General features: G+C 36.3%; 1 protein-coding gene across 1 annotated transcript; it reads right to left on the bottom strand.

Moving 5' to 3' along the window:
- Positions 1 to 756: 756 nt before the first annotated feature.
- On the bottom strand, positions 757 to 19,308 carry LOC132150005 (SUMO-conjugating enzyme UBC9-B). Its single transcript, XM_059559212.1, has 7 exons — positions 19,122 to 19,308; positions 16,984 to 17,080; positions 2,623 to 2,706; positions 2,295 to 2,367; positions 2,089 to 2,198; positions 1,701 to 1,780; positions 757 to 1,607 (listed from the first exon to the last, which is right to left on the bottom strand). Exons 2-7 carry the CDS (start codon positions 17,047 to 17,049, stop codon positions 1,547 to 1,549), a joined length of 474 nt encoding a protein of 157 aa, XP_059415195.1. The 5' UTR covers positions 17,050 to 17,080; positions 19,122 to 19,308; the 3' UTR covers positions 757 to 1,546.
- Between the last annotated feature and the right edge of the window lie 1,768 nt (positions 19,309 to 21,076).

The raw sequence follows: 21,076 nt of genomic DNA, 5'->3' as shown, positions 1-21,076 counted from the left end.
CTGTCTAATATATTTGATGAATAAAAGGTTAAAGAGAACTGCATTCAAAAAAAAAAAATTCTAATATATATTCTAATAATATATTTTCTTTACTATCACTTTTTATCAATTTAACACATCCTTGCTGAATAAAAGTATTGATTTTATTTTTAAAAAAAGAAAAAAAAAAAATTACTGACCCAAATTACTGACCAGTAGTGTATATTGTTATTACAAAATATTTATATTTTAAAAACATTTTTTTTTTTTTACTTTTTATTCATCGAAGTATCCTAAAAAAGTATCACGTTCTGAGAAAATATTAAGCAGCAGAACTGTTTCCAACTTTTGATAATGAATCATCATATTAGAATGATTTCTAAAGGATCATGTCATAATGATCACAGAAATAAATGATAATTTAAAGTATAATAAATTTAAAAACAATTGTTTTAAATTGTACTAATATATCACAATATTACATTTTTTTTCTGTATTTTTGATCAAATAAATGCAGGCTTGATGAGCAGAAGAAACTTTTGGTCTGTACGGTGTATATATATATATACACACACACACACACACACATACACATACACACACACACACATATATATATATACATATATACACACACACATACATACAGTAAATCAAACCTCATTCCAGTGCCATTTAAACATTAAGTGACCATGATCAAGAACCATGAGATGACTTACCTTTCAAGATGGTTGACATCAATCCGTTCATGAGAAGAACATACCTGCATTCTCAAACTGGCTTTGTATAAACATTTTATTTACTCTATACACTTACATGAACAAAACACCATATGAACACAAAGAGACTGATGCAGCGGTTAACTAACCAACCATTTGATTCAGAGGCCTTTTACGTTAAGTCTTTTTTTTTTCCTTCTTTTGCAAAACACAAACGGCCTAGGCAGCATGATGCTATCATACCGAATGCATGCTTCCTTAGTACACTGCCTGCATCAGGAATGGAAATCTCGCTACTGACACGAAGTAAAGAAAAGTATAAAAGTATCATTTTACAGCAGTTGAAATACTGACATTAATAGCAAGGTTTAAATTATTAAAACTATGAAAGAGACTAAGGAGGCCAGTGTGAAAGAAAAAAAAAGATTAAGCAAAATGAAAGCAGTTTTATGCTCATACCTCCTGCATCTGTGGAATATCATTTCTTCTGCCTGGATGATGTTTATTGTGCCTTTTTTAATTTTTTTGCAAATATGTAGCACTGTTACCAAGTAACCCTACCCACCAAAAAAAAAAGAAGAAGAAATTTCCTTAACTCACAACTTTGTGTGAGCATCTCTGCTGCCCAAATGCGAAGAAAATAGATACTATACAAAAGGCCAAAATTAAAACCCCCAGGAAGAGACTGTTAGGATGAGAATCAGTGGATTGACAATGGCACGACACATTCATTTCTTTAAGCCCAGCAGTACATTAGTATAAAGTGGATATGATTTGTAAGGGGGGAGTTACAGGGGCAGGGAGACCTGGTCAAAACCCATTTCCAATACGGTGCGAAATCTTGTGGTTTAAGGTGAGAACTTTTTGGCTTGTGCTCTGACCCTTTTTTCATACTCCACTCTGTTCTGGCTGAAACAGAAACGCAAACACAAGATTCATAACACAGGCAATAAGCATTCCGGTCTCAACAGGCAAGACTAGATTTGAACTGGAGGTGCATACCAGTAAATTGTGTATGCTTCGGCCTGTGCTGGGTCCTGAATATTTGGTTCATTAAGGAGTTCTTGGATTCCTAGCAAGATCTAGAAACATAAATCAGTTGTAGAGCTTTATGAGATAACACTGCTCTCTTCAGGATTGCATTGAAGATTTGGTTTAAGGAGAATTTAAGATGCACCACAAATCAATGACATTTGAAGTTCAATTTAGAAAAAAAAAAATATATATATATCCCTGAAACCAAAATCCAACGAAATTATAATTCATCCTTAAACATAAAAATCTTGAACTACACTTTGTTATTGGCTGCTCCATTTAAAGAGCATTTAAAAACTCGTCCATACATTTACAAAGTGGTGCAACCTTTAAGGATCCAACCTTTACAGCTCACCTGCTTGATTGTAATGGCAGGTCTCCAGTCTTTGTCTTCCTCTAATATAGACAAGCATACGGTACCAGACGGATATACATTCGGATGGAATAAAGGTGGCTCAAATTTACCTGTAGAAATCACATTATAAAAAACAGCCAGAATTAGACACAATGTGCAGATTACAAAGTACAAACAAAATTAGATCCACTAAACATCTGACTTACACTTTGGTGGAGAGGAAGGATAGTCGTCCTTGAACAGCATTCGGAGTTTGAACAAGCCTCCCTCCCACGGTGTCTGAAAAGGAAAAAGTAATTAAGTTACCATTATCTTCATTCATAATAAATACAAGAGCATACAAGGCCTAAAAAAAAAAAAAAAAAAAAAAAAAAACATGTTTTTTCCAAACCACACAAATACAAAGAGTTCACAGAAGACATTTAAGACGAAAGAAAATACTAGTTGTGAATAGTAATGGGTCTTACAAACTTGAAATATTAATTTATATACGTATTCATAGAACACAAACATTACATCCAGATTGACACTCACCCCTTTTTTTCCAGGGATGGCACACTCCCAATTCATCAGGTTCATAGTTCCATCTGGGTTTTTTGTTGGTACAGCTACAAAACCCTGAGAAAAAAAATAATAATAATAAAAATAAAAATCATATTGTATAGTGCTGGTTGAAAGCTTGTGAACCCTTCAGAATAGTCCCCATTTCTGCACAAATATGACCCAAATCAAATATTCATGCAAGTCTTTAAAGTTGACAGAACCCAATCAAACAAATGAGATGGAAAATGTATACTGAAAATGATCCAATATTACATATCTGTGAGTGGCAAGAGTATGTGTATCTCTAACTTCACCTTCAAATTAATGGCTAATCTTAGAGTCCATCTGTTCAGAGGGGTTTTTAATCAGTGAGATGACTAGCAGGTGTCAGTGTTTCCTGTTTTGATTAAATAACAGATCCATCAAAGTTTGGTAATGTTTGTGGATGTATATGACAGCATGAACAAAAGGAGATCTGAGGACCTCAGAAAAAGAGTTGATGTTCATCAAGCTGGAAATGTTTTTAAAGCAATCTCTAAAGAGTCTGGACCCCAATCCAGTCAGACAGATTGTGTACAAATGGAGGAAATTCAAGACCTCCGTTACTAGTGGTTCAACTGATCACAAATCTCACGGTTCACATCAGATTACGGTTTTTGAGTCATTGATCGGATCGTTTTTTTGGGAAAAAAACGATGTAAAAACTATGTAACTTTGCTTTCCGCAAGTATGATACCACAGCAAAAGCTCTTAACCTAAGAAAGTTCAAAGATTAAAGAGACAAGTGAACATCCAGTACATTTAGGGCTGTGTATCACCAGCAGTCACGATATAATATGAAATCACGATACAGAGGCCACAATACATATTAAGATACAGGATGGCACTGAACCTCAGTAGAATTTAGTAAAACAGCCATTTATAAAACACTGCATACTTTAGGGCCAGTGCTAACTACAAGCAGTTGACCTCTGCAATATAAAGGGCCTCCATAACTGTACCAGAGTACAATAATGTACTCCTATATATAACAAATGAATGCACTCCGTACTTGTTTAAAAATAAAGAGTTCTAAACTAATTCCTCTGTAAAGTCTTCTGAATCTTACCCACACACACAGATCACGCTTTTCGTGCAATCAGACATTCAGGAACAAACTTTTTAGCACTGCCCCGATATTTTTATAAACTATAAATAGCTAAATTGCTCAAGAGCTACATTATCTTCCTCAACATGGAGCTGGTAACAATGGTTTCTAAAGGAATAAAAGCCACAGCTTCACTGTTAATAGAGAAATGTGGCAAAACGGAGGCAATTCATAAGTGCACAGCCTCCCTCCTCTCTTTCCCTCTCGTATAAATAAAACACGATGAATTACAATGTTCTGAGAATAGTGGGGAAGTGGAGATCGCTAAACTGTAAGCCAACTGGTGTTTTCACAAAGCAAGCGTGTTTATAGTGGAAAGTAGGTCTGAAACGATTCCTAGAGTAACTCGAATACAAAAAAGGATTGGAGGCAAATTCCTCTGCCTCGAAGCCTCAATTTATTTTAAATCTCACGTCAGCTTCTTTCGCAATGATTTTTTTAATGTGACTAGAGTTGTCAAAAGACCCGGTACTTCGGTACCAAGTCGGTACTAAAAAAAATTAAAATGTGACGGTACCAGGTTTCTTTAAGTACCGGTAGTACCGAGGACCCGTTCAAACCCGGTTCTGGATGCATGCAGCGCTATGATTCCCGCGAAGCAGAAAACGCGGACGGAATCTCAAAATCCAGTTATGAAAATGAAACTTACATTTTAATATGGACAGTCACGGAATTTGTCAAGGTTAGCATAAATTAATCAAATCAAATCTCCATATGGACCAGTATCTGTAAATGTTAAGCCGCAAAATGTCAATGTCACCTTTATTTATATAGCGCTTTAAACAAAATACATTGCGTCAAAGCAACTGAACAACATTCATTAGGAAAACAGTGTCAATAATGCAAAAATGATAGTTAAAGGCAGTTCATCATTGGATTCAGTTATGTCATCTCTGTTCAGTTAAATAGTGTCTGTGCATTTATTTGCAATCAAGTCAACGATATCGCTGTAGATGAAGTGTCCCCAACTAAGCAAGCCAGAGGCGACAGCGGCAAGGAACCGAAACTCCATCGGTGACAGAATGGAGAAAAAAACCTTGGGAGAAACCAGGCTCAGTTGGGGGGCCAGTTCTCCTCTGACCAGACGAAACCAGTAGTTCAATTCCAAGCTGCAGCAAAGTCAGATTGTGCAGAAGAATCAAAAGTTGGTTGAAATCTGCATCCTGCATGATCTGCGCGTCTCTGTGTGAATGAATGAATGGTTTGTTTACTACATAGACTGAAGCGCATGACGCTTGCAGTAATGAGGACATACAACATCACCAGAACTGTTCACTTCACAAGCATTTTACGGTTTCATTTGAGTAAAACCAGTGTCAATTTAAAGGTATTCACGGAAAACCGTCAAAACAGCCTCTACATTGCGAGTAAATCACTCGCATATGTGAATAAATTTTACTAAGGGCGAGTAAATTATGTCTATTGTTAGCCATTGGCTAATAAATTCTTAGATTTTACTTGCCAGTGTGTGTGTGTTCGAGGCTATTATAAGATTGGCGCAGATATATTTTCACTCGCTGAACACTGACTGAGCGCTTCAGAATTCTCTCTCCATCAAGCGATCTGTACTTTTCAATTCATCTCAATGGACGCACAGTACACCTGTATTTGCCTCTTTTACTGTCTATGGTATTTGCCGAACTGTAAACTTTGTGTGAAGAGGCACGACTCGCCGTCGCTTTGCTGATAGCTCTGTTTCTCACACATGCAAAGAGAGAGAGCGAGAGTCTTACCACGCTGAATCGACATGCTACATGTAAACTATATTCTTTGTTGTCTTCTCCTGTCAAAATAATGTAGTTCATTTAGAATTATTCATGTTTTCGAACAAGCAGAAGATATGCCGGTTTCTCCGGTAGTGGGCGAAGCTAATGCGCAAATGGCAATTTCATTGGCTGGCGCTCATCTTTTACCGTCCCCGTTTTGATTTCAGCAAATTAGTTCGACCGAACGCAGACAACGTGATTAATATTCATGAACCCAGCAGCTCATCAATCCATAGTGCATTGTATATTGTTAGTATGGTAGTAGAATTAGTAGTATCATTATCTTTTAATAATAATTATGATCTATTACTATTTTTTTTTTTTTTACAGAAACCCTCAATGAACAAAAATGTCTTAAGCATCACCACCAGTCTTAAGTTCAGATAAATGACAAATATGCATTCATTACAAATTCATTTTTACATAAAGGCATTGTGCTAGAAATATTACTATTATTTTGTAAAATGTATGCGATACTGCTACTACTGTTAATTAAAAATTAATCACACAATATGTCTTCCATGTTTTAATTTTAATAGCAAATCCACTTCATTTACCAAAAAATAATATGTGTTTAAATTTCAAATTAAATTGGTGAAACTTGTTTACTGTTTTTCATAATTATATTACTTGTAGAAGAACTTTAAACACAATTGTAAATAAGTATAAAGAATGGCATTGGTTTTATTTTTAGTGATAAAAAGTTGTTTTTTTTTTTTAATTAGCATTTTTGTGTTTCGTTTTGGTACCGAAATTGGTACAGAGAACCGTGGATTTTCACTGGTATCGGTACCGAATCCTGAAATTTTGGTACCGTGACAACACTAAATGTGACAACGCGTTTACGTCACCCACAAAGCAGAAGGAGACACAAGCGCTACGTCCGAAGTCGCACACTGCAAGTAGTCAGCAGTGTTTTGATTTGAGGGCGCGGGCAAACGTAAAGAGAACGTTGTGGTGTGTGTCCATTGCAAGATAGAGCTGGCATACCACAACTAAGGCCCTATGTTTTCCGCGATGCAGAAAACGCGGAGGGAATCGCGGAATCCAGTCATAAAAACGGATTTTACAGTTTAACGCGGAATGGCACGGAATTCGCTAAATTTTGAATAAAATTAATCAAATAGGTCATTGCACTTACATCAAATCACGATATGGAGTAATATCTGCAAATATTAAGCCAGAACGGTCTATTTAAATATGAATCCTGCATGTTCTGCGTGTCTCTGTTAATGAATGGCGCAGAAGTGCTTCTTCGTTTATTTACACACACTGAAGCGCGCGTGACGCTCCGGTGATTTCAGCGTCTGTTGTCTCACTAAATAAGGACGTGAACACATGAACAACCATCTCCAGAACTGCTCTGACGGTCACTTCATGAGCATTTGACCATTTGATTGGAGTTAAACTAGAGTCACTTCACATACACCGAATTGTAAAAGTACGTCAACCCGTCAAAATAAAAGTCCGGTTAAAGACTATTGTTCAGAAGAATGTACATAGCCTACTACCAAAAAAAAAAAAAAAAAAAACTTTTTTTTTTAAGATTTAAAATCACAACATTTCTTCCATGTTTTTTATTTTTTAATAGTAAATAGTTACCAAAAAGTTAAGTTAATTTTCAAGAATTAAATTAATGTTTTATGTGTTTAATGTGCATCTCAGAAAATGCTTTTTATTTAAAACCCCAACTGAATGGCACTTAATTCATCTGTCAACTTTATTGTCATTGTTCACAGTACAAGTACAGACAGAGAAACAATGGGTAATAATTAAAGGTTTATTTTTGATGTATGCATTGCATTCTATGCATTAAAAAAAAAAAAAAATTCTTAAAAAAGGAAACTTAGTTGTTCAATTTAAGAGACCCAGGAGTCTTATTTTCTCTTGCATAATTGCACTTATACAAATATACACTTATACAAATCTAGCACTTTAAGCAAAAACACATTTTATCCGATTACTCGATGGAATCTTTGGTAGAATACTCGATTACTAAAATATTCGATAGCTACAGCTCTAGTGGAAAGAGTGCGTGCACAGGGTTAACAGTTTGACAAAGATTACTGACACGCTTAACAGGCATTTCAATATTGCGCAATGTTTCAGGGATAACATCTCTTTATATCAGGCAACCCCGTTTGTGTTCCTCTGCGGCCAGATTAAACTTTGTTGTAGCCGATATATTATGATCTATTCATTATTTTTTTGAAACCTTGCACTTTTCCCACTCAATTTTTAACGGTGTTTTTGTATTCAAATTAAGCACTGTCCACTGCTGTCCACGTGCCACAATATTAATACAGGGCCAGCTTTATCGATTTTCGTATTGTCAAATCTCTGTGACGATACATAGTCATATCGATATTTTGAACACAGCACTAAGTACAATTTACATTTAGCAGACACTTATCCAAAGCATTCACCACTGATCCACAGGAACACAGTTATAATTAGGCGTGTTCACTGATAGTTGAACATTCGAATATTCGTTCTGCTCTAATTATTCGATAAATAAAAATGAATTTTCGCAAAAAAAAAAAAAAAAAAAAAAAAAAAAAACCACACACCACAATAAAACCTAATTTGGTCACTTTCTGTGATTCTCCATGGCATATTTGTAGATGTATGCAAGCAAAAAAGAATGAATGAATGAATGAATGAATGGGCCGTTCACATATCGCGCCTAAAAACTCGTGGAAAACGCTAGGCGGGCCGCTTTCTCCTTTCCAAAGCGCTCGGGCAGAAGCGCTCCTGAGGCGTCTGCCGTTGCTAATCAACAATGACGCGCTCTCTCCATGAAAACGCAGGAATTTCAGCAAAGGATAAATGGATTTGCAACAAAAAAAAAATGCTTTCAGTAGCTCTGCTACTAAGTTTATTTCAAAATGGCAATCCATATACAGCTATGATCAGCTGTTCCTTCATGAGCTTTCAACGTTGTTTTTATGGGAAAGAAGCTGAATGTTTAGTTCTTGTCACATGACCCGCGGTGCGCTTGCAGCATTCTGAAAAGTTGAGATGTTTTTAACTCGATGCGGTGCTGGCGCGCCTGGAAAAAACCGCGTGCGCATCGCGACCATGTCGCTTCCATTATGAGCGCGCATACCGCGCGCCTACATTGGAAATAACGAACTTGAGCGCGAAAAAGACGCGATATGTGAACGGCCCCTAAGAACTGCGGTCTTCTACAGTACTTCAAATATGCCGTGGAGAATCACAGAAAGTGACCGAATTCAAGAACATTGTTGCAGCATCTCTCAAGCAATGAATAAACACCGCTAACTTGGAGAATGCAGTAAAAAAACTCCTCTTCGCATCTGCATTGGACCCTCGACACAAACAATTCAGGTATCGCGATGAAAACATGAGAAGAAAAAATATTTTTGAACATTATCAGAACATTTTCATTGATGCGAGTGGTGCGGATGCAGCCGCTGTCACCAACGATGAAGAGGATGCAATGCCCACTCGTCGGAAAAGGCTGAGCCAGTTCTTCAGCGATGATTATAGAGAGTCCAGCCGAGACGAGTGGGAACAGTTCTTGCTGGAGCCTTGTATTCTACCAGATGAGGATCCCATTCAGTGGTGAAACGAAAACACGAAGCGCTTAACAAAACTTATTCGCTTAGCACACCGTTATTTGTGAGTCCTGCCAACGTCTGTGCCGTCAGAGCGCGTTTTCTCCGCAGCCGGCCTTATTGTTAACAGACTAAGGAGCCAACTTTCCCCCGATCATGTTTACATGCCCGTATTTCGTAACAAGAACATGTAAAACAATACAAAAAAGCAAAAAAGACTTGCTGACAGTTTCAAAGATAAGTGTAGGCAACGTTCTACAATAGCCTAATTGCTGCTTTACGTTTTTTCTTTGTTCACTTTTTTTTTTTTTTGCTTTTAATCTGTACTTTTGTTTGTTTGCACGCATTGTTAAAGGTTTTCAGCTACAAAACACGATGTGTAATGTTCAAGCTTATTGTGTGTAAGCTTGTTCAAAATGAAGGAAACCATAAATGTTGCTGAAAAATAACGACTGTCATTAAACTTAATTTAAATAAACGAATATTCGTTTTTTGTGAGCTCAAATATTCGAATTTGACATTTGCGGAAAACGCCAATCCCTAGTTATAATGTTAAAAATAGAACAAGGTTACAAATAAGCGGTGTGAGATTAAAAAAAAAAAAAAATGCTGAAAAATAAAATTTATATAAAAATGAAAATTATATAACCAATGTTTTGCATTCTTGGAAAATAATCACTACAACTTGTAGCAGTACATGAAAAGTAATGTCACAAATCTGAAAATTTAGTTTAACCAATGAATTTAAAAATAAAGTAATAAAATAAAAATTGAATGCATGAATGATTGACACTAATTTTATATCATTGGGACTTTAAGTACTTCTTACATACACACAAACACACATTAACTGATAAGTTTTAAAACGGATACTGAACAAAAACTAAAATAGTGACATTTTATTAAAGAAAAAACTGAATCATGCTACTACTACTACTAGTAATAATAAATGTTGACATTACCACTAAATCTGTTATATCTTTTTCCAAATTCCGTTATTTTCATTTGAATTTTCTGGATTGTTATTTTTTTTTTTTTTTTATTCATTAAATCAAAAAGCAAGTCTAATTAATTAACCATGAAACTTCACATCAATTTAAAAGTTTAACAAAAAAATAAAAACATTTTTAGGGCCCTATGAAATGTTTTATTTTTTCCCTCACCATATTTCTTATTGTTACCAAATTCTGTGTTTTAGCATGTCTAATTATTTGTATCCATAAAACTTAATTTATTTTTTCTTAAATTTCCTAATTTTCTCCCCCTCAAATTCTGTGTATCAACTTTTCTGGTTATCAAATGAAGGCATGAAACGTTTAATTTATCTTTTAATTACTGAAAATAACGCTAACTTTTTTTGGCCAACAAAGGGGATTTACTACTTGGGCGATATATCTAACAATATGATCATGAGCATCTAGTCAGTAAATCTGGTTCCATTACTGCTTAATCACTATCACCTGCTTTCAAATGGAGCGGCATTTAATACACAGAGCCGTAGATCACTGACAAGGTACACAATATCGCGTTTATTATCGAAGGCATTTCATCTGTGATAATGAATGTGATATTGCGTAGCTTGTCAGTGATCTACAGCTATTAAATGCCGCTCCATTTGAAAGAAACGCGTCTGTGTGTGTGTGTGTGTGTGTGCGCACACTTTGCACGTGTGTGAAAGATGTTGCTTGTGCGCTTGCTTCAGGTGAGAGTCAGACAGCAAGAGAAACGGCAGAGTTGTTTTCTGCAACTTAATGCACTTAACTCTTTAACATCAAGCCATTATCTGCTATATGGGTCAAACTAAAACTTTGACCTTTTGCAACATTGATGCAAGTAGCCTATTTTTAAAATGATTCAAATATTGCATGCCGTCTCCATGTTGCAATATTAACAATTTTCAATATATTGATATTACGATATATATCGTTCAGTCCTAGTATTCACATACAGAATTGTAATAAGTGTAAAATTAAACTTCAGTGTTCACATTGTACATTACTAATAAAAAATTAAAAGGACTAAGCTGTCAAAAACATTGATGTTTTGTGATTTGAGCGTAATGACGGCAGCAGGTATTATTAGGCTGCTGCCCATTTAAGACCTGATACACACTAAACTCTGTAAACTCTGGTTCTGACCACATTAGCTCCCAAGTAAAATGGAGGTCAATTATTGCTGTGGCGGGTTTCCCATTAATCTATGACGTGTCCCTGTTTGCGTACAGAGACATAAAAATGATGCGTGGACCAAGGTGTTGGTGTTCCTGGCGAGTTGCTGTCTTGCTGAGGTGCATTGACGTTATAGTAATAATAATAATCCAATGATATCATAGTATTACAGTCCCAGTTAACTTTTAAACCTTTAACCTGCACCCCGACGTCCTTGTTTGCACTTGTCAAGATTTACGAATAGATTAAATGAAACGGGAAAAATTTAATCTTGACAAACTATATATCATCATAAAGATCAACAGATCGGTGTTTTTCCAATGGAAAGCTTATAATGTATTTGCTAGATTTTTGTAAGCAGTACACATCAAAACATGAATGAAAAACGCAGTAAATACCAGATTCGTCGTAATAACGAGTCATAAACATCCACAGTTGTAAATTCCAGTTTAGTTAGAAAGGTAAGGGTCCACTGAACGAAGAGGGGAAAGATAGACAGAAGATGGTTATTAGGGCAGCTCCGATCACGATCAGCCGATCGTTAATGCACATCTCGTCAGTAAAGCCGGTTCTCTAATCGGCGGTAAATTCCCTCAGGTGTGTGATTTCACATAGAGCAGCTGTTACTACACAGAGCCATTGTTAACTGAGAAGATGCGCAAATAAACTTCATTTTCAGCGTTTATTTGCGCATCTTCTCAGTTAACAATGGCTCTGTGTAGTAACAGCTGCTCTATGTGAAGTCACGCACCTGAGTGAATTTACCGCCGATTAGAGAACCGGCTTTACTGACGAGATGCTCATTAATGATCGTGATCGGAGCAGCCCTAATGGTTAATTTGAATTCTGGTGCCGTCTGGTGACACGCGCTCTGACACCTGTCATCTGATGGAGGTGGAACTTAAGGGTCATCTTTTTCTTTATTTTTCAACTTTTTATATACCGTATTTTCTGGACTAGAAGTCACATTTTTTTGCAACTTAGTCAGGTGCGACTTCATCAAAATTAATTTGACATGAACCAAGAGAAATGAACCAAGAGAAAACATTACCGTCTACAGCCGCGAGAGGGCACTCTATTCTGCTCAGTGCTCCTGTAGCCTACACGGAGCAGCATAGAGCGCCCTCTCGCGGCTGTAGACGGTAATGTTTTCTCTTGGTTCTAAATAAATGCGACTTACAGTCCAGTGCGACTTATAGTCCAAAAAAAATATGGTATGTGTGTGTTTTATGTTCAATGTGCCTGTATCTGCATGATTACCATCTGTTTGACAGCAAATCAGCTTGCCATTACAGTGTAATCACGGCTATCAAAGTGAACGCCATCTATAGGAATAGAGTGTGATTTTTATTGACTTTATGGCGCATTTAAATGATTACCATCTCTAACTGGCCATCAGCACGTATTTTCATTGTAAATGCTGCATTTCTAGCAATCTCAGGATGTTCTGTAATTGGCATACAAAGTTAAATATTTTTTATTTTTCTTACTCCAATTATTCTTATTGTATCTTTCTAGTGCTCAAATAAATCACTTTTATGATGTCTAAGTTTCTGTCTATTGTTATATAATTGAAAAAAATATGCAGTGGTACGTTTAGTGACTAAAATAGTTTGTAGAACCCTTAAATACAGGCCAAAGGGTCTTTTCAAAAGACACCAAAATTATGCGTGTAACAAACTGAAGTAAGGAACGGTTACAATTTTAAGTTAGGTAGGGCACTTTCAGCTGTGAGTCCCATAACGGGGGTGTTGGCTAACAGGATAAATAATTTTTCCTGATTATACTTACATTAATTGTTTATACCCGATTATAATTAAGTAACATTTTCAATGCAGGACTTTTACTTGTATCAAGAGTTGTAACAAGAGTTTACTTGTATTTTTACAGTGTGGTATTCGTGCTTTATACATTAGGTAAAGGATCGTAATACTTCGTCAGTCTGCAAAAGATCAGTAAGCTTGTTTGAGTTGCGGCCACTTTAAATACAAGATAAGCATTCGATTTACGTCAGAAGGTCCACAAATCTTTCTACAGCGCTGTTGGCAGCACGGCCAGAGCGATTCTTGACACTCTCGATGGCGGCGATGTGAACGCACAGCAATGATACACATCCAGTCTTTTCTCAGCTGTTCTTGTTCACTTAAGACAACAGACTGCATTTGCCAGCCAGCATGATTGTCAAGATCTGTATTTTGTCAATTTTGTGTACATGTGCCTGTTCAAAGGTAAGGAGTGAATGAGTCAGGAAAGAGAAATCAGTTCAATGTTTGTGCGCAGTCAAACGCACCTCTCTGCGTGTGCGAGCTTCATGTTTGTGTGGCTGTGATGGAAAACAGCACGGGCAAGTAACGAAGAGTTCCATTCTGCCTTTTATTTCGCTAAAATGGTTTAACATCACTTGTGTGTGTAAACTCATACAATTGATAAACTTTCACTTCATTATGGTCAAATTTTGCAATTAATCCAGATAACATGCATGACAAACCATGGGGCTTGGTCCGTACGAATCACAGATCAAATACGATCCATTTAACCACTAACTGTTACCCTCCACCAACAAACACTCTAATGGTGCTTTTTTTTGCAGTTGGCATTTCCACAGTAGTATCACATCACAGTGGGTGGGATTGTTCACATGTTCCTGTGGCTCAGTGGTAGACCCTCGTGTTAGCAGCACAAAAGTTTGTGGGTTCAATTCCCAGGGAACACACATACAGATTAAAAAATAAAAACCTGGTACCGTACCAAGTGGAACCCCCCCCCCCCCCCCCCCAAAAAAAAAAAGAGAACCATACAGTGGAAAAGTACCATAAAGAGACATGTAAAAGTCCACAAGGTTTCAAAAAGGACTGCAGGCTAACTTCTAAGCAAGTAAAGGCCTCTCACATTGGCTAATGTTAATTCCCATCATCAGGAGAACACTGAACACCCCATGGTGTCCATGGCAGAGTAGCAAGAAGAAAGCCACTGCTCTCCAAAAAGAATATTGCTGCCCATCTGCAGTAAGATTCCTTACTTTAGCAAAGGAAAACCAATCTCCTATTGACTTATATCAAAATTATGGCTGGGTACCGAACTTCGATGCCTTTATGGTATCGAACGAAAAACTTCAATACTAGGAGTATCAAAAAATTATCTTTCGGTGCCAAAATTCGGTTCCAAAAGCCAAGCGGCGTTTTTTTTTTTTTTTGCCAAGCGGCTGGGTCTGTGTGAGCTTGAAGCATACGTGCATGTAAGGACCTAAATTCGCAGTGATTGGCTGTCCTCCACCACGTGACGGGGACGATTTCTGAAGATACTCGCAGTCACACAACACAAGTGTAGTTGTTTTTTCTCAAAACGTTTCCGTTTTACAATGGCAAAGAGGTCTAAAGAGTATTGCAACCAAAGCCAGTGTTACGGTTTAACTGGTTACCGTGTTATCTGGTGACCAACTTCCTGGTTTAGGTCTCTGCTGCAGATGTGCTGGAATGACGGCAGCAGATTCGGCGATTCTGAAAGCACCAACTGACGTGATATTAAGTGTCTAATAAACGCAGACATGCTCATTGCAAGACTCTGATATTCTTGTAAAGATTACAGGTTATTAGTATGATCGCCTGTTTCGCGGCGGAAGTAGGATAAACAAAAAAATACAAATAAAGTACGTCTGTGTTCATGCGGGTTTCGAACACTCGCTAAAAGACAGCGCGCCGCAAAACAGTCACAAACCACCGAGCTACAGATCTACACCGAATCAGCTCCAGGTCTCTGGATTCGAGACAGGACTCTTGGCGTCATCTCGTGCAGCTGCTGAATCAAGGAAATGTGACCGTGTTAACTTGTGACCTGTGTTTACCTATTATGAAAATAAACCATAGCAGAACGATGACTACATTTTATGGTTCATGATGTTAAAGAACATTTCATGACTTCTCAGACAACTGTACGTTTGTGGCTACTGTGGGTTAATTATGAACTAAAGAAAATGTACCATGTTTTACTATAGTAAATATGAGTTAACGATAGAGTTTATAATTAACCCACAGTAGCCACAAATGTACAGTTGTCTGAGAAGTCATGAAATGTTCTTTAACCCACAAATGCAGTTTAATTTTGCACTAAAAAGGTTTTTTTTTTTTGCATTTTAGTTGGTTCAATATTAGCCTGTACACAATATAATTTGTTTATTTATTTATAATATGTTCATGTTGTGGCAAAAAGGTTTCTCTTTTTTTGTTAATTTTGGCCAAGTTACCAGTGTCTGCTGGCACACCCCTATCCAAAAAGCACAACCATTTGTATTAATAATGTTATCTTGAATGTGAAATGTTACCAGAATTTGTTTTAATTTAGGTGAAAAATAAAAGTTTTGTTTAATGTATTGGTGTTGAAATGGATTTTAAAACATATGGTATTGAAAAAAAGTATCATGGGAACCGGTATCGAAACGGAGGTATCGAAATTGGCACCGGATCGAAAGATTTTGAACAATACCCAGCCCTAATCAAGATCCTCCAAAATTATTCTTTACAAATCCTCATTTTGTACTTCTAATTTGTGACTGTTGGTTTGTTTAGATCTCTCTGCTGCGCTTCCGCATGCATCACTGAGCAGCGCATGTGCAAAACCAACCTCCATACATATTCCACCCAGAGCTGCTTCCATGTACAATAGTAAGCGCAAGCTAGATTAAATTGATAATGTTCTTACAAAAAGCATAATCAATTTGCTACAGGACAACTTTGTTCACTACCCAGAGCCATGCGAGACTTTTTTCTTTTAAATGGATGGGCACTTGGCATTAAACAGGTTGAAAGATCAATTTTTTTTTTAATATAACTCTGACTGGATTCGTCTTGAAGAAAGTCATATACACCTAGGATGACTTGAGGGCGAGTGGCTTATTTTCATTTTTAGGTGAACCAACCTTTTTAATCCAATTGAAATTTTGTTGAAGGACCTGAAGCAAGCAGTTCATAAGAGGAAACCCACCAACATCACGGAGTTGAAGTGTTTCTGTACTGAGTAAATGGGCTAAAATTCCTACAGCAGGACTGATCAGCAGTTACAAGAAACGTTAGTTACGGTTATATGCTGCAAGTGGGGGGTGGGGGGGGTGCAGATACTGAAGGCAAAGATTCATCTACTTTTGCTAAAGAGAAATATTTAACACCGAACCATTTTTCTTAAATAAATAAAGTATATATTTGTCTCCTTTGACTGGATTCTCGGTCAACTTTCAGGATTTGTGTGAAAATCGAATTATGTCTTGGGTCATTTATGCATATAGAAAATTCTAAAGGGTTCACAAACTCTCAAGCAGCACTGATATACTTTTTTTTTTTTTTTTTTTTATATAAATCCTGTGGGTGGTTGCAAAGGTTTTTAAAGTGTCAAACTCTAGAAACTCTTTAATCTGTGGTCTCATTTGTGTGAACAAATACGCCCCAACAATTTCAATAATGACGTCTCAGCAGAATAAGTTGTAATAGACATCTTAAAATAACAGTTTCTCCTCCACAGATGGAACATACTCCCCTTCATTAACCCCTTCAGTGCCTTTCCTCCAAAAGATACGAAAAACTCTAAAATTAAATTTTCGAACAAACGTTGATTAGAAACGGATACATATACTCTAAACCTGTTGAATCTGAAACAGCAGTAGAACAGCTGCACATCTATGATCGGAAACGTTGCATACTTACAAAAGGATGGTCTTTCCGCCAAGCCTTCCGTTCTTGGGCAAGACGACTTAACGCTATACCAGACATGACTTGTGGCCCACAAAATGATTGAAAATCTGGAAAACATGGAAAATATGTCTCTTCAATAAGATGCATGTGTCTGTAAAGCTACACAATCAGTGTGCAATTTCAAAAACTGCATTATGTCAATAATCAACTTTATATTGAGCCTTTATAAGTTATTACAAGACTGAATATTGGGGAGAAGAAAAAAAGACTCCAAATAATATTTATCAAAATAGTATTACATTCTGACCTTGAATAAAATCAAGTTGGAAACTTTGTTCATACAATTGGTTGACTACCATAAAAGGTGAAACTTGAAACCACATTGGTTCACACCAATGAATAAATGTCACCATAGTGTCTCAAATATAGAGAGCTTTTTAGTTTCTATTTTGTAAGAACATGCAGCAGTGAAATTGCAGCAATAATAATATGCAATATTACACGGTTTAGTGCAGAATGATTGTACTTTTCACAAATCTCCAAAATAGTACACAATCTGGCTTAATCATACAAATAAGGATTTTCTCAACATTTGGTTACTGATCATGTATGTACAGTATAACTTTTACTTTACTTTCTAATTTTACCAGAAGTGATTAATAGGTTGTGTAATACACTCATAACAGCAACCATTTAATAGGTTTCCCGATTTAATACAATTCTAAACCCTGGTCCTCTGGGGTTTCTAATAGGAGGAATAGTGCAGCTCTCCCTTCAATGCAATGACATGAAAAACAGGAAACAGCAAAAAGGTTTCCAGATTAATAACATTTAATCTTAGATACTCATGAGAAAAAAAAGAACCAATAAGAGTGGGGTATGATTTACAATACACTTTCAAGACAAACTACTGTAAGAAAATAATTTCAAAGTTAAGTGGAAGAGAAATGTGCACCATGCACAAAACAGAAAACTAATTCAACCCCTTAAAGTGATATTTTTAGACATCTTCATAGGCCAGTATTGTGACATACGGCATAATGGATTATCTTAACAGTAATAAGTAGGACAGGAGTTGGTTCTCTCCAGTGGCTGTTGATTACGATATTGAAATGTGGGCACTGCACACAAATGAATGCAAGTTTGATATTTCACCAAAAGCCCTGAACATATGCACATACAAAAAGAAATATATATCCATCCATTAATTTTATTGATATTCTATTAACCCTAAAACACAATTTAAAAAGAAAATAAAAAAAGAACAAAAGAAAAAAGATGCAGGCTATACACTTGTAAAAGTAATTCAGTACATTGATCCCTATTTTTACAATGTAAAATCTGCATTTAAAAAGCAGATGAGGGGAATTTATTTCATGCAGACTTGATCATTACAAGCGTGTTCATTGCTATCATTTGCGGAAAATTAAAATCTATCGAAGATGCAGTACAAATCTGTCGTGAGAGAAAAATATAAATGGAGAAGCGAAAAAGCTAAAAATATGCGCTGTTCTCATAACCAACGCATCCAAAAACCACCGTTTAATTTAACAAAACAAAGTGTTACTTTTTTTTGGGGGGGGGGGGGGGGGGGGGTGACCTAATAGGAGGAAGTGATAAGCATTATCCAATGTGTTTAGCGGACACTTAATCTAAAATAGATAGATGTAAAACACACACACACACACAATGCATGACTGGAAAGACGAGAAGGTTTAAACATCCACATTAAATTCAGGGCTTTTATAGTTAGCACAAAGCAGTTACCTATAACGAATATGCTGGTCTAGCTTTGATTACAGTAATGAGCGAATAACGCGCGTTGAACGCGTGGACCTGTCAGATGCGCATATTCCCCACACGAGCATCCCTCAGTGCGCACTTTAACCGTTTGAATGAGCCAAAGCACGCGTTGTTGCGATTAACTGCTCGCGTAAAAACTGCATGCACATAACGGTTTACTCAACGTGCATGCATCTACTGAATTATAATGCATGGGTGCTGTAGTTTTTCGCGTCAAGAGAGGTGTGAATATACACTGTTAGCCTAGCATAGCTGGCTGTGTTAGCTAACAAGAGCCGCAAACAAAAACACCGCAAACTACAGTACATGTTCAGAAATTAACTCGGTTTTTTACGTCACATACCTTATCAGTGAAGGAGAGTGCTGTACTCCAAACCAAGCACCGTTTAATTGAGAATTCAAGGCAAACTCAAAGCAAAAATCTATCGAAATTCCCCTCCTGGAAAAAAGAAAACAGACATTTACCCACGATAATTAGGACCCGTGAGCACACACGCAGATGCCTGTGTGATACTTTCATCAACGTCCAGAGTTAAACTGAAAGGACTGTTTCCTTTAATTACAAGCGAATGAGTTGCAAGCTATTATCTATAAACACAAGCTGATGATTATCACCTGAATGTCCAAATCAAAGCAAGCTAAGAACAAATAATTGATAATTGACTAATAAAACAATTAAACTGATTAACACATAATCATTAATAATATGTGATTAGTGCAATAACAATACGTTTAAACTTTTTTTACTGCATGTTTTACAAACTGAGTTAGAGAAACCCCTTGATTTAAAACATTTTGGTCAGGCATTTCTTAAGACACCTATAGGATCTCTTAAAGTCCCCATGAAACCAGGTTTTTGGATGTTAGCATCAATATGTTAGTCTTAGGCAGTGTTGGGAAGGTTACTTTGGAAATGTAATAGGTTACAGATTACAAGTTACCCTGTTTAAAATGTAATAGTAGTGTAACTTTTTCAATTACTTTATTAAAGTAATGTAACTAATTACTTTTGAGTACTTTTTGATTACTTTCTAAATTTGTAAAAATTAAAGAATAATAAATAAAAGCATATACATCAACTTAAATACAGTTATCTAATAAGCATGTGACGTATTCTGTGTAATAAACTCCTGAAACATTGGTGTTTTTTTTAAACTGCTGTTTCTGTATATGATGATAGTTTTCTCAAAATAAGTAAAATGCACATGAAGTGACACAGAGCAGTTCTAGAAATTATGTTTATGTGCTCGTGTACTCCTATACTGAGGCAGGCCTATGTGTAGTAAATGAAACCATGTCTTTGCCATTAATTTAAAAAAACTATTTTTGTATGGACCTGACATAAAAAAGGTTTAAATCTTTAATTTGGGGACATGCAAAATAATTAAAAGTTCTCTCCCGAACTGCACCTTCACTTCCATTTTTCTCTTCAGTCTCTTTATTTTGCCCTGTTATCCATCTCTCTCATGACTTTAATACTCAAGATTGAACAAAACTATACTTTACAATACAATACTCTACAATACTACAATATCTTTATAGAAAAATCCTAATACTGTACACGAGTCATGTTTTCCCTTACAAAAAATTACCATGCTTTTATTAGCCTATATAAAAGTAAAATAACCTTGTTTTTTTGCAAATGGATTTGTATTTATTTTTAAATAAATACATTTGTAAAATAATTTTACATTTTTGGTTATCACAGTTAAACAATAGTAACCATTTTCTCTGGATTTATAGTTAAATATTAAAATGTAAATTTTCGTAAGGGTTGTGTTGTTGTCTGTCGTAGCTCCCCCTAAACCTATAAAAAAATCTGAATTTTTTCAGCTAAATTACTACTGTAACATTACAACAGATAATAATGATGTCCTTTATATAGTATTTTGAGTGATGACTGATGAGAAACGTGCTGCTGCTTGATTAAATAAATAAAAAAACAAAGACAAAAAAAGCATCTTTACAGATGAAACCCAGAACAGGAGTTCTGCTTCTCTGCTCCAGCAGTCCACTCTAGTCAGTCTCTCTCTCTCTCTCTCTCTCTCTCTCTCTCTCTCTCTCTCTCTCTCATTGATTACTCTGAGTCTGATCCAAACCGTTTGGCGGAGGCGCGGAGAGGCGCGAGTCATGGCTAACAATTCATGACTTATTAGAGATTCAATTATCAAATGGCGGATTCGCAATTTAGTACATTCGGCAGGCAATTATACAATAATGATATTAAATAGTGGGGCAAAATCGGCTGCCAGGCCACCGGGAATTGTCCCGGTTCTCCCGGTGTCCAGTCCGCGCCTGATTT

This window comes from Carassius carassius, chromosome 1 (genome assembly GCF_963082965.1).
Source record: "Carassius carassius chromosome 1, fCarCar2.1, whole genome shotgun sequence".
In the NCBI taxonomy this organism is placed as follows: domain Eukaryota; kingdom Metazoa; phylum Chordata; class Actinopteri; order Cypriniformes; family Cyprinidae; genus Carassius; species Carassius carassius.
This window is presented reverse-complemented; position numbering and strand designations above follow the sequence as displayed.